This window comes from Haliotis rubra, unplaced genomic scaffold (assembly GCF_003918875.1).
Source record: "Haliotis rubra isolate DU_JTF1 unplaced genomic scaffold, ASM391887v1 Scf292, whole genome shotgun sequence".
In the NCBI taxonomy this organism is placed as follows: domain Eukaryota; kingdom Metazoa; phylum Mollusca; class Gastropoda; order Lepetellida; family Haliotidae; genus Haliotis; species Haliotis rubra.
In genome coordinates, this window is record NW_025766960.1 from 1,137,429 (window position 1) to 1,151,056 (window position 13,628).

At 39.3% G+C, this 13,628-nt stretch overlaps 1 protein-coding gene across 1 annotated transcript in view; it reads left to right on the forward strand.

Moving 5' to 3' along the window:
- Nucleotides 1-13,594, forward strand: part of LOC124282065 — a 41,169-nt gene extending 27,575 nt beyond the window's left edge. Inside the window, exons 12-20 of the mRNA XM_046718034.1 lie at nt 8,593-8,728; nt 9,155-9,306; nt 9,520-9,673; nt 10,169-10,298; nt 10,578-10,835; nt 11,035-11,182; nt 11,455-11,620; nt 12,364-12,479; nt 12,859-13,594. Coding sequence (XP_046573990.1) covers nt 8,593-8,728; nt 9,155-9,306; nt 9,520-9,673; nt 10,169-10,298; nt 10,578-10,835; nt 11,035-11,182; nt 11,455-11,620; nt 12,364-12,479; nt 12,859-13,594 — 1,996 coding nt within the window. The remainder of the gene's footprint in view (nt 1-8,592; nt 8,729-9,154; nt 9,307-9,519; nt 9,674-10,168; nt 10,299-10,577; nt 10,836-11,034; nt 11,183-11,454; nt 11,621-12,363; nt 12,480-12,858) is intronic.
- Nucleotides 13,595-13,628: the final 34 nt, after the last annotated feature.

Sequence of the window (13,628 nt, forward strand, 5' to 3'; positions counted from 1 at the left end):
CCAGACAGGGTTGACATACAATATTAAATGACTTCCATGCAATGGATCACTGAACATTTTCGATGACTCCAGGTGTTCTTGCGAAGGACACGCATGTCCTGCCCATAAAAATATTCCTTCCTTGCCTGACATTGCACAGCGGTACTCCTGAATTTCGGTGGTGGTCAGACAATCAAGCAATCGACGGACCAGAAAGTCCAGACACCTGATAATGTATGCTGGAAAGGTTATAATATTTTTTAATTCCGTCTGCTGTGTACAAGTACGAACATTGTGCTTCTTAAGGTAAAGAAATAAGGGTTCAGAAATATCTCCCTTATGCAACAGAGAGTAGGGGAAAATTTAATGCTCAGCCAAAGCAATTCTTTGTTGTAGATTCAGCATGGGTAAAGGATATTTGGCTAATCACTGACTTTACACCACCAGCAGAATTTCGACCCAGCTGAAGTAAACATAAAAGTGCTACTGCATGAGAATAAACGCTGTTTTGAATATCTTCCGGAACAGATTCTATCTGGCATTAAGAGCTAAATGGCTGTGCGAGTAATGTGAATGAATTGACGGCAAATCAGTGACGGCTGGTAATTGCAGAATGGGTAAGAATGTTCCGCCCAACCTGTAGCGCCCCACACTAACACAGCATGCAGCTACAGTACAACCAGAAATTATTCAGAATTTAAAGATTGTAATTTTTTATATTTTTTTCACTCATTACTCACGTATTAATGTGAATATTAGCAGAACATAACTCCAGATTCAAAGACAGGTGAACAGTTAGTATATTGTCAAGTCACCATGGGCAGCAATGCAGGCTTCAATGCGGCGGGGCATACTACTCATTAAAGAAGTTAGAAAGTCGTGGTCCATGCTGTCCCAATATCGGCCCACCTCTTCTTTCATTTCAGCAATATTTCAGATTTTTGTTATTGACACTCTCCTTCATAAGTCCCCAAACATTTTCTATTGGATTTAGGTCAGGGCTAAATCTTGGCCAATCTAATAATGTCATATTTTGGGTCCGAAATCAGGGGCCTGTGAATGCTTTGAACGATGTTTTAGGTTGTTGTCCTGCTGGAAAATCCAAAGAAAATATTCCACAGAACACGTGAGCAGATGGAAGTAAATGTCCCTCGAGAATATCTGTGTACCGCTCACTGTTCATATTCCCTTCAAATACACAAAGGGGCGTTGTCCCTAACAGAGATATGCCACCCCACACGTTAAATTTCGGACTGTACTTCGGGTGCTGATACAAAGGTTTTTCAGTTTGTTTGGTCCAGAATTTCAGGAAACAGCCACACAGAACTTTCATCTGAGAACATTACATTGTCACAGTTAAAATTTATATGTTGTAAGCACCAGTTCAACCTTCGCTCTTTTTGTTCAGGTTTCATGATCTGTGATGGAATTCCTCGACTTTTCTGCCAACTCATTGCATGCAGCTTAATTCTAATTGTCTCCTTACAGACAGACACAGTTCCTCTATCAATCATATCCAGCCTTAAGTTTTCTAAACTCCTTCGTTTGTGTTTAGAAACAAGAATACCAAGCTGCCTCCTGTCACCGACAGCCAATTTTCTGGGCCTACCTGCGCCTCCCCGGTGCTCAATGCCATATCCATTTGCATTTATTTTTCAAAACACGATAAACAGTGGACACTTTAGCTAATCTGATGTCCTTGTTATAATAGTCTAAACTCAACTTCCTCTTCTATAAATCATCCATACTGAGGATCACTGAAAATGTCGTCTGCTAGCAAGTGAACAAAGGGGGATAACTCTTCACAAACTAATGAAAAAGGGATTAACGGAGTTGTCTCTCTTGAATGAAACCAAGCACTTGATAGCTGGTCAAGGTTGTTTATACTAGAAATCCAATTAAACATATTCCTAAAATTCTCAATAATTTCTGGTCATGCTATAATACCCAACAGATAGTAACAGGTAATACATTTTTTAATTATTTACAAAAAATGTCCTGTTTCCTTGAATTAAGGCAATATACTCGGAACAATCTACACTAAAAGAAGAGAGAAAGCACGCACTTGTGAACATCAGTGACAGCAGTTGTGTTGTCGTCCTGCGAACCAAACCAGAGTCTGTGATATGGATGAAATAGTGTCAAAGTGACTAAATTAATGTATTGCATAACTAATAACTATGGGTTATTTGGGTTGGAATAAGTTTCAAAAACTTTTCAAATGTGCTTCATTCATCGTCATTCATTAAGGCCCTTACATAATTTATTTCCGGTATTCATATCCTTTAGGAACACATCTCCAATATCCCACATTGGTTAGTTTACACAGCTGTCACTGTTTCAAAGTATTGTAAAATTATTGTTCTCCTGTTGGGGTGGGTGGGGTTGGGATGTACGTATGTCCCAAAACATTCAAAGTAAAATAAACTTACCGAATTTTTAAAACGCAGTATTTTTGCGTTTTTAAGTTATGGCTACATTTAACTACAATCACCAACGACTGAGCATGATATACATCCGTCTTTGGTCCATGCAGGTAGCCAAAGTACTATAAATCCCCATGGTCTCTAGTATGGTGATCTATAGCCCGTTTTTATATTGTATTGTCTTGCATTATACTGTAAGGTTTCAGTTACATGCTAGTTTTATATCTCCATCTGTGATACACTAGTAGTTTTACTGTTCATCGTAAACAGTTTTATAGCTTCTAATATTATTGATCTTTACTGATAATTAATTGTTCTCGTCACGATATGGCTGAAATTTTGCCGATGTGACGATAAATATTATCTCACCCACTGTTACTGGCTCATATAAAACAGCTTTCTTTAATGTCACACGCTCGTTGTATTTCCGCAACTCAACATAAAAGATACATACAAAAGAAACAAGTGAAACTCGATGTATGTCACTGAAGTTAAAGGCAATGTCGACACATGGATAAACCAATCCGCCATATAAAGTATTTCCGCAACATAACAACGCAAGTAACTGAAAAAGAAACATGTGAAACGCGTTGAGTTAAAAGGCATTTTCCACCTATGGATCAGCCAATCCGCCATATAAAGTGTTTGCCGTCCGATCTGCATCAAGCACTATCAGCCCACGTGTAAGGGATACCACCACCGAAGATGAAGACAAGGGTTTTACTTCTCTGGCTGCTGATTATTAGGGTAGGCATATAAACATCTCTCAAAGTGGTCCATTTAGCTTATATTAGTTAGAGGACATAAGTACACTCCACATATATCATCCTGTGATTATATTCTCCACGCTAAAAATTGATTGACGTGCATTGTCTACGTGAGTATATATATATATGCAGATCTTACGTGTGAAGTCGTTGATGTTATCTTCATCTGTTTTTAAACGATGATTGTTACGGGCTACTTTTTGCCCCTGCATCGGAGAAGAAGGTATACCAGAGAAACGCGCCACACATTCAACATGTACATATTATATAACAAGGGTTTGTGTCCGGTGTATATGATAGCATTGGAGTTTTGAAAGCCTCAGGCCGTGTTTCTAGGTACCTTATAATTACGAGCTGACAACCATTATATTTCTTTCTTGATGAGATGAGCATTTACTTCCTCAAATTTACACCCGAGAGCATTGTAACAAGAGTGTTCAGTGGATACCTGGCTTTGAGCTATCCGCCCGTGTCACACACTATTTCAAAAGGAAAAAGCGAAATACAGTTTCTACTAGTCTTGAAGGCACAATGTCACACATTTTTGGCATTCTGTATTTTTGACTATATTATATATATTGGGGCATATGCACTCACCTTATTTTCTTAGTGAGGCAATTAAAGACTTAAAACGACTTGCCTGAATCGATAATGGAAACTTCGAGGCGAACAGCTTCCAAACAGAGAACACTTGCCATATATGGAATTAAACAAGTACTCCGTACACCGGAAACTGTGGCACGCGGCCGGTAGAGGGCGCGAGAGTCGATTTAATGCAACGTTGTATTGATTCATTCGAAATTTTAACGATATGACTGAAATATTGCCGATGTGACTTGAAATCTTAACTCACTCACTCACTCGAACTTTTAAATTTGATATTGGTATCTAAAGACGTATTTTTGGGGGAATGAATTATATGTTAGCTTCCGTGGAGACTCATAGTTAGTATTATAGAGGGAAATGCATCATTTATGTTTAGAGAAGTGTCGGGTGATTTAGTGCCTTTAAACGAAACGAATTTCTAATGCAATCGAATAATGAGGACAAGGTGATTATACAAATCACAAGCCTATTAGAGTGAGGTCATATCTCTCATCCTGTCTTTTACTGATTAGTCTGATGCAAATTCAATATAATGTGAAAACAATATGTAACAGGCTGGACTTTCTCATTGATAACACCTTTGTAAAATTTGGGGGTAAAATATTTTGACAAGATGTAGTCATACCCATGGGCACTAACTGTGCTCCCCGTGTGGATCTGTTCCTTATTTTTATTTCTGCCTTGCAAAATCAAAACAAGTTAATTTGGCCAAGGTACCCACCTGAACTTGATTTTTTAATTTTATTTTTTTCATGAAACCAAAGTCTTCCGTCATAAACGGTAGTCTTTACATGATGACATATACAAATACATGAACATAATCAGATATCCAACATACCAGGATATAACATAGTTAGACCATTGAAATATCAGCCTGTATAGGGTGCTGCATGTGGTGCCATACCCAACATATCATGTTTTATATAGCGCAACACGTAGCATACAGTGTTGCATATAGCGTCACACCAGACATAGCATATTGTATACAGGGTCACATCCAACATATGCTGTATATTGCGCAACATCCAACATAAGTTGTATAAAGTGTCATATCCGAAATATCGTATTTAATATAACATATCAAACGACATATCATAATGTATATAGGGCCACATCTGATCTTGAAATTTAGTAGACAAGTGAGAACGCCTTTTTCATATATAAATCTATGCATAAAGATTCCGAGTGACAAAAAACTATCCACAAGGAAGTATGACAGAAGGGATGATTTCAACTTCCCAAAAGTCAGCTTTCCTTTCATGCTAAGCAATGTTCCAACGGCTCCAGACTTTGGTGTTTACATTTGAGGTACAATTGAGCATGGCCTTTCAACAAGATTTCAAAGAGCGTCATACAACTCTTGCTCAGAAGTTTGATCAAAGCGACTACATTCAAGGCCCAAGGAGGGCTTTCAAAAAGTTTTATAGAAGACATGTGGTGGGCATGTGATGCATCAGAGCAATATACCAACAGCTGCAGCCTTCGGTGTTTACATTTCACAACTTTTAACGTACAAAAGTGACAATAATGATGTCAGGTGCAATTCCCTGTTTTGACTTATACCATACGTTCCCGAATTATTTCAGGTGAACAATTGACTTTGCATATGTTTATGACAGGCGTCACCGATGGGGCAAGATACGCTCACCTTTTCGCGAACACCTGGTATCGTCACTATTTCATAGTGATTCATAAACACGTGCTCTGTCATTTCGCATGGTGACAATCACTGGATGTTCTGGTGTAGACTCGCTTTGTTTACAAACAACATTGTACAGCTGTAATCCTGCTGACAAAACATATGCTCATGATTTTGTCACATAGCAGAAATTTCTTATGGGTGTGGAAAGGGTTTTGTCGCTTCTATTTACATGTCATTGGGACAAAGCCGGGCCGAGTGAAGTTGCTGAGTGAAGTTGCTGAAAGCGTGAAATAGAAGTCACAATATCACTTTTTGAATGGAAACTTTTCTAGATGGATGGAGTGGATTTGGTTTTACGTCACTTTGAACACAAATTCAGTTATATCACAGCATCTCAGCTTCATATGAGAAAATTGCAGGTGTGAATGAGTGAGTGAGTTTCAGCCATATCGTGACTTTAAAAAATCATAAATTCATAATAAACGCAATTCAATTTTTATAGAAATAAAATTGTGAAGGGATTGAAAATTGCAGGAATGGATGCCCACTAAATAAAGCGAGGCTGGAGCTGACAAAACAAGGTATAATCAGAGTGAAAACTGGATTTAAAACCATGATCATAGGATAAAGCCAGGCTGGAGCAGAGTGAAAACTGGATTTAAAACCATGATCATAGGATAAAGCCAGACTGGAGCAAACGGGGTATAATCAGAGTGAAAACTGGATTTAAAACCATGATCATAGGATATAGCCAGGCTGGAGCAGAGTGAAAACTGGATTTAAAACCATGATCATAGGATAAAGCCAGACTGGAGCAAACGGGGTATAATCAGAGTGAAAACTGGATTTAAAACCATGATCATAGGATATAGCCAGGCTGGAGCAAACGGGGTATAATCAGAGTGAAAACTGGATTTAAAACCATGATCATAGGATAAAGCCAGGCTGGAGCACACGGGGTATAATCAGAGTGAAAACTGGATTTAAAACCATGATCATAGGATAAAGCCAGGCTTGAGCACACGGGGTAAAATCAGAGTGAAAACTGGATTTAAAACCATAATCATAGGATAAAGCCAGGCTGGAGCAAACGGGGTATAATCAGAGTGAAAACGGGGTATAATCAGAGTGAAAACTGGATTTAAAACCATGATCATAGGATAAAGCCAGGCTGGCGCAAACGGGGTATAATCAGAGTGAAAACTGGATTTAAACCCATGATCATAGGAGTCTGGCCCGAATTGCTTCGCCGTGGACATTTAGCCCATGCCTTATATTGACCAGGCGTGTTTACAGATATATACATATGATAGTCAATATCAGTCTGCTTACCGTCCGCAGCATTCAACAGAGACCTTGCACCTGAGAGCTGTTAATGATCTAAGGTATCTTAGTGGATTCTGGTGACGTGGCAACGCTGTCTCTTTTAGATCTACGTTCCCAGGATCAACAGCTCCTCAAAGTTCCTCAAGCTCGGCTCTCCTCTTTTGGAAACAGGAGTTTCCAGAATGTCGCGCCTCTCTTATGGAACTCTCTACCGGTCCAAATCAAACGCACCCCGACCCTGGACTCTTTTAAGAAGGCCCTAAAGACATTCCTTTTTACTGAAGCCTACAATTGACATTTTCCCTATTTCTGTAAATAGTTTTAATGCGCCATGAGCATGCATCAGTGGGTGGACACTGGCGCTTTACAAATATCCACTATTAATATATATATAATAGCAGGTAACCTCAACGCAAACTTAAGGTATGAATGATAAGTGAACGCCATAAATAATCAGTTGCATGTGGGAAAGATATGTGTAAGGGTACAGAATTATATCCTTTCGCACTATTGAAATTAAAGAATTGTGCACTACAATGTGGATACTGTATATCACATTTGCATGGGTGCATGCCAATCTCGGAAACCCTTATTTGCAGCATAAAATATACTTGAAGAACACATTCATAGCCACCCAAGTAGCCACATATGGAAATGCCAATGTCTTTTGAACTAGATGTAATTGTGAATAAAGGCAATGTCATGTTCACCAGTCAACAGCATGACATGTTTAAGGATTTCGAGTGAGTGAGTGAATTAAGATTTTAAGTCACATCGGCAATATTTCAGCCATATCGCCAGATTTCGAATACTGATCATCAAGATTTAACATTGGATTCCTGATTTTCTTGGATTGAACACAGTTTTCAATTGGGAAATGCTTTGGGGACAATATATACCGGTAGAAAGTCGTGTGGTTACATCATATTCGAGATTATCAAAATTTATACATTTACCCTTTTTCTCAATCTATCTTCGTGATTTACAGCATGTGAAGACTGACGGTAAACTGGACATTCGATTCATCAGTTACTGGTCAGATGGCAAGGAAAACAGTGGACGCTGCTGTGACAATGAGCTCCCTGATTTGTGCAGAAATACGTGTGACCCTATGTTTTGCTTGCGCATTGATGGGTAGGTACATTATAATTTTTATCGAGAAAACACACTAGCCAGCTATATTCAGTTGGTTACAGTCTCCAATTTGTAGGGACGCGTGATGATCCGGCATAGAATAGATCTTCAGTAACCCATGCTTGTGTTAAGGGGTGGTCAGGCTCGCTGACTTGGTTGACACATGTCACCGTATCCCAGCTGCGAAGATCGATGCTCATGATGTTGAACACTCGACTGTATGTTCCAGCCTTGAATATTTACAGACCGCCGCCATACAGCTGGAACATTGGTGCGGCGTTAAATAAACCAACAAACAAATCCTCTGACCCATTTGTAGGCTAGTATGTGTCGTTTAAATAATTGACCTTGGTCCCTGTTGCTATAAATAAACATGGATAATTATATCAAATAAAGAACATTTTTGGTGTTGTCCTTATAATCCTTATTTGTTTATCTTCTTGTGTAGTTTGCATTATCACCATGTAATTATAATACTACAAGGATGGCAAGGTTGTTCCTTTTAAAATCGAATATTTTTTGCTTGTCACTTAATTCCGTATTACCTTTGAATGCCATTTGTTGTGCACGTTTGAAGCTATTTATCAAAAGAATGAATTCCTGCCTTCAATACCTATTCTGTTTTCAATTCATTCTGGCTACATAGAATTCCTTGTTTTCAATGTAACCTGTAGATCTGATGGTGTAAAACAATAAACTCATGTTATTCCAGCCAAGACGGAAGAAAGCCACGCTCTCTTTATAAGACCACAACGTACCACACAGAAAACCATAACATAATCCACTTTGGAAGCACCATTCGAGGAACACCAAATCCCTTCATCATACAAGTGCCCAAAGGACTACCGGTAGGATTTTTACATCAATCTATATTTCAGACAGAGGGAACATGTCAAATTGCCATAAATCTGCACACCAACTCACATGAACCTAAACTGCCCTATTAGTCGAGGACTCTAACAAACACAGTTCTCGTGATATCATGTCACTGAGGGAAAGCTCAGAATGACAGCGGGTCACTGCGTCCTGATAAAAACCTCTGATTCACCCTTCATTATTTAAAAAGTCACTGTGATCAAGCAGTAAGAACCTGGACGTTTGACAACATACAAATAGAACGTAAATGGATATGTTTGTCTTCTTATTGATTCAGGAACAGCGCCATATAGCTGGGATATTGCTGCGGGTGGCGTTAAACAAGCACACTTACAAAAACAAAACCATTCAGGTGCATTGAACCAAACTGAACAGTGTTTACAATTTCTGTTATCCAGTCTTCCATAGAAATAATGGTGCAAGTGGATGACTACGATGACACCTCCGGTGATGACCACATGGACACACTCTCTAAGCTGATCAACATCCACGCTGCTCATACAGAACAGGCAGCTATGTACACCCCATACACATTATCGAGAAGGACAGTGTGAGTCAGATTAAGACATAAATATGATGATGCAGAGAGAGAACAGAGAAAATATTATTTATATCTTCTTAATTCATAAGTACTTCGAAACAATGCAGCACCAACATAACGTTAATCTGACTGTTGTGGGTAAACATCATGCCCAAGGTTTACACGTATTATATAAGTGATTGCTTATGATTCTCAAACTGTATACTGCGATATATTTTCCAGGTTAAAGATTGCAGTCCGAGCCTACTGTGACCCGGACTGGTACGGGTCTTCGTGTGAGAGACATTGCAAGGCCACTCCTGACCACAGTCACTACACGTGCCACCCCTACACAGGAGCTAAAATGTGCTTTGAAGGTATGATCACAAAGTTGGAGGCAACGTTGATGTGACTAATTATATAGACCTTTGGGTTATTGAGAAGGAAAAACGAAACGTAGTTACTAATTGACCAAAGGTTGACATATTTAAAAACTATATTTTGTCAGGTCAAAATGGAAAGTGTTATTTTTTCCGGTTAATCTTGCATCTGCCATTGCCATTTGAGATTTCGACCAGACAGGAATACAAGCGTTCCGTTTATTGTTTCGAAATAAAACATGGGTTTATGTCTTCTGTTGTATAACGATCCTTCTGCATTAAAGTGTAGGCAAAGTACATTGCGACCCGAGTGTCCAGAAAGCATCATTCAAGTGCTCGGATGATTGAATCAGGGGCAATGATTAATACCTATTTGCTATATTTAGACGTTCATCTGACAGTGATCATCCAGCGGGATATCGGAATTAACAGGATTTCACTGTTTACTCTTTATGAAACATTGTGCAATTTACCGCATAAACTTCATGTATTTTTAATAAACTATATTGCAGGTTGGAAGGGAGACAACTGCAACCAGGACATCGATGAATGCACAGAAACTGACCAAATTTGTCAACATGGGGGGCAATTGTACAAATGCACTTGGTAGTTTCGAGTGCATTTGTGTGGAAGGGGTCAACGGTGAGTCGACTGTGTTCCATCCACTGACAGACTTTCAATGGGAACCAGCAATATAGGGTGTATTTGGCAAATTTATGGCAGCCATACTTGAAATCCGTTTCCCCTAACTGTTATGGCTGTGAAACATCGTAAAGAGTTCATGTTGTGAAAATAAACTCCGTAAAGTAAAATCTCCACAGTGGTTAAAAATCGTTAAATGCAACATTACCCGATGGCAAGAAGTCTATCTAATAAGTCGTGATGTTTATATATTTGCCATGTGATTCCTACTCTGTTTAGGAACGCAATGTGAAAACATCATCAACCAATGTGCACTGGAGCCATGTTTGAACGGAGGGACATGTGACGGAAACGAAACAGACTTCAGCTGCGCATGCCCAGTTGAGTGGACTGGAGAGGCATGCGCAGATAAAGTTAACTTCTGTGACAGTTCCCCTTGTAACATGGGCCATTGTACACCAGATCTCTTGACGGCACCTCGGTTCAAGTGTGACTGTGATTTTGCGTGGGTAGGAGAAAGATGCAACCAAAGTGTTGGTAAGTACACTTAATATATACTTTCTGTTATGTTCATGAATGTTTTATCTTTGAACTGTGGGTGTTCAGTGTAAGTCAATCATTTCAAAATTCACGGCTGTTCAAAATATTTAGCAGTATCACTACAAATCTGTAAGTCCAGTCCAAATCCATTATAAACACTTCAATGTGAATGACATTCTTGTAAATCTGTACCTAGATATTGTCAACATCACGCTCCTGGGTGAGATCGGTCATACAAATAGAGGTGACCTGGCTGATGGCTTGAACAGATTCATCACCGAACTCGGGGGAATTCCAGGAACAGTGGATGTCAAGTTTACAACAAATACAAAGAAAGAAAGCAAGTAAGTGACAAGCAAAATGATGTTGACTAGTACAAGATCATATGGCTCAACAGTGACTTTGATATTTTAATGTTCCGTCCTGCAGTTGAGTTTATGATTCACTTGTTTTTCAGTTATACTACAACGTACGTACAACTATACTCTACTGTGGAAAGCACAGAAAGAATGCAAGTAGATGCTGCTGAACCGGTCAAACAAACCGTGTTTGAGAACTCTGTCCCTCAATGAATATCATGTTCGTAACAAAGATTGTGTTTTAACATGCATTTCAGTTATACTACAACGTACGTGCAACTCTATTTTGCTGGGGAGAATGGCTCCTTTTTACAGACTGATTCATTAGCTAGAATCTTCGAATCCAACCCTGATGAAATCATCAATGAATATCTGCCTCTTCCGTTGTACCCTCCCCGAGAAGAAGAGAAGGCAACCCTGAAGGTGACCCCCACAATGCCAACAGTGGTGGCCGATGTCTTGCTTCTGTTTGTGTAACCATTATGTATACCATTATTGGCTTCTAGGACCTAATGTAACATTTACTGAGTTTATTGGATTTTGATATGTGAAAAGCCACATTCAGCAATATTCGGCGTTCTCTAGTAGTCGAGTCAGTGATGTATGGTGTCTGTATTAGGAGAAGGTTGCTTGAAACTATTTTCTTGCCTGTAATCCTAGTCTGTCTCACAGTCCCTTAACCACATTATTTTCCCTCCTGCCTAGCCCTCCTTGCAATGCTAAAGCCCCTAAATGAAGCAAGTCTAGCTCCCAATTCACTGGGGATCCTTTTCAATTTTTAAATGGTTTATTTGTTGCTATCAAAATTATGTATATCAGGGACTAAGCGTTAGTCTACCGTAATCCGTACAAGTAACTAGGTTAATATTTCTTAAGGTTATATGGAATTATTTTCCAACTCGGGATCATCAAGACTTGTAAGGAAAGTAACATACATAAGTCTTGATGATTCCGAGTTGGAAAATAATTCCATGCAACCTTAAGAAATATTAGCCTAGTGACTGTCCCTCGTACGGATTAAGGTAGACTAACACTTAGTCCTTGATATACATAATTTTGATAGTAACAAATAAACCCATTTAAATTGAATATTTAAAGAAGAGAAAGAAAACGTTCTTTGACGTTTTGAATTCAAATTACTGCATGTCAATATGGATGTGTTTCAGAGTCCACATGACAGCTGGGACACAAACCAATATGTGTCGGCCATTCTACCTCCTGTAGGACTTGTCCTGATGTCTGTACTGCTTCTTGTGGCTTTCTGCATCTGGAGAAGAAGATTGTAAGTGGTACATGACATACTCATTGATTAACATACTTGTATCAAATATATTCTGGCAATTATAGGCGTATATTATGACCCGACAATTAGAACTGGAATTGTATGGAAAATTTCACATTGTCGAAAAATGTGGATCTATGTAACCAGCGCAATTTTAGAAAAATGACAAAACAATTTATCAGGCAATGCACACGATTAAACAGGAAACGAACAGTCAATTTATATGATGTGGTTGTAGATAGCCGTTATGATAACACATGTAACCCTAAACACGAAACGTTAAGTTGACAAATCCAAATTAAGATATCTTGATCAGCTACTAGAATATTGTGAGGCATTTTAGCATTTACGTTAACAATCGTTGTATTTCTATTTCAAGGAACAAGATGGAACAATATAGAGACGAAAATTATCTCAGCTCATTTGTGATGGATGTACCATGCAATAGAAACCTCCAAGCAACTGGTGCAGTTACTGAAAATCTCCAGGCTGGTTACACAAGTCTTCGCTTCCTCGAGGTAGATGAAGGATCACACGACACACACTGTGATGACACTTCAAACATCCACTTACCACCCGAAGATATGACCCTTGACCCAGAGAGTCTCCAGGGTTTCAGCGGTTATCCAGATGACAATGGACGTCTTGGCGACGTAGCAACAGTTGACACACTCTCTGATGTCACATCAAACATTCACCTAGCAACTGAAGATATGACTCTTGATGATGTGATTGCACAATTCGGCGTTTCTCCAGTTGACAACGCGCGTCTTGGGGATGCAGCAGCATTCGACACAAACTGTGACGACACAACAAAGCTCCCCCTATCATCTGAAGATATGACTCATGACCAGGTGAGTCTACATGGTTTTGGCGTTTCTCCAGATGACAAGGCAAGTCTTCCTGACATGGCAACACTCCAACAAGTCTCTGAAGATCTCATCCTTGATCCAGTAATTGAACAGGATGCAAGAGGTTCTCCGCATGACAACGCACGTCATGGTGACGAAGTAGCACTCCATGACGGACATGTAGAAACACTCGACACACACTGTGATGAGACAGTGAACGCCCTCCCAACAAGGCGGATATCCAGATGGTCACGCACGTCTTGATGAAGTCGGAACACGCCTTAATGTTACGTCATAC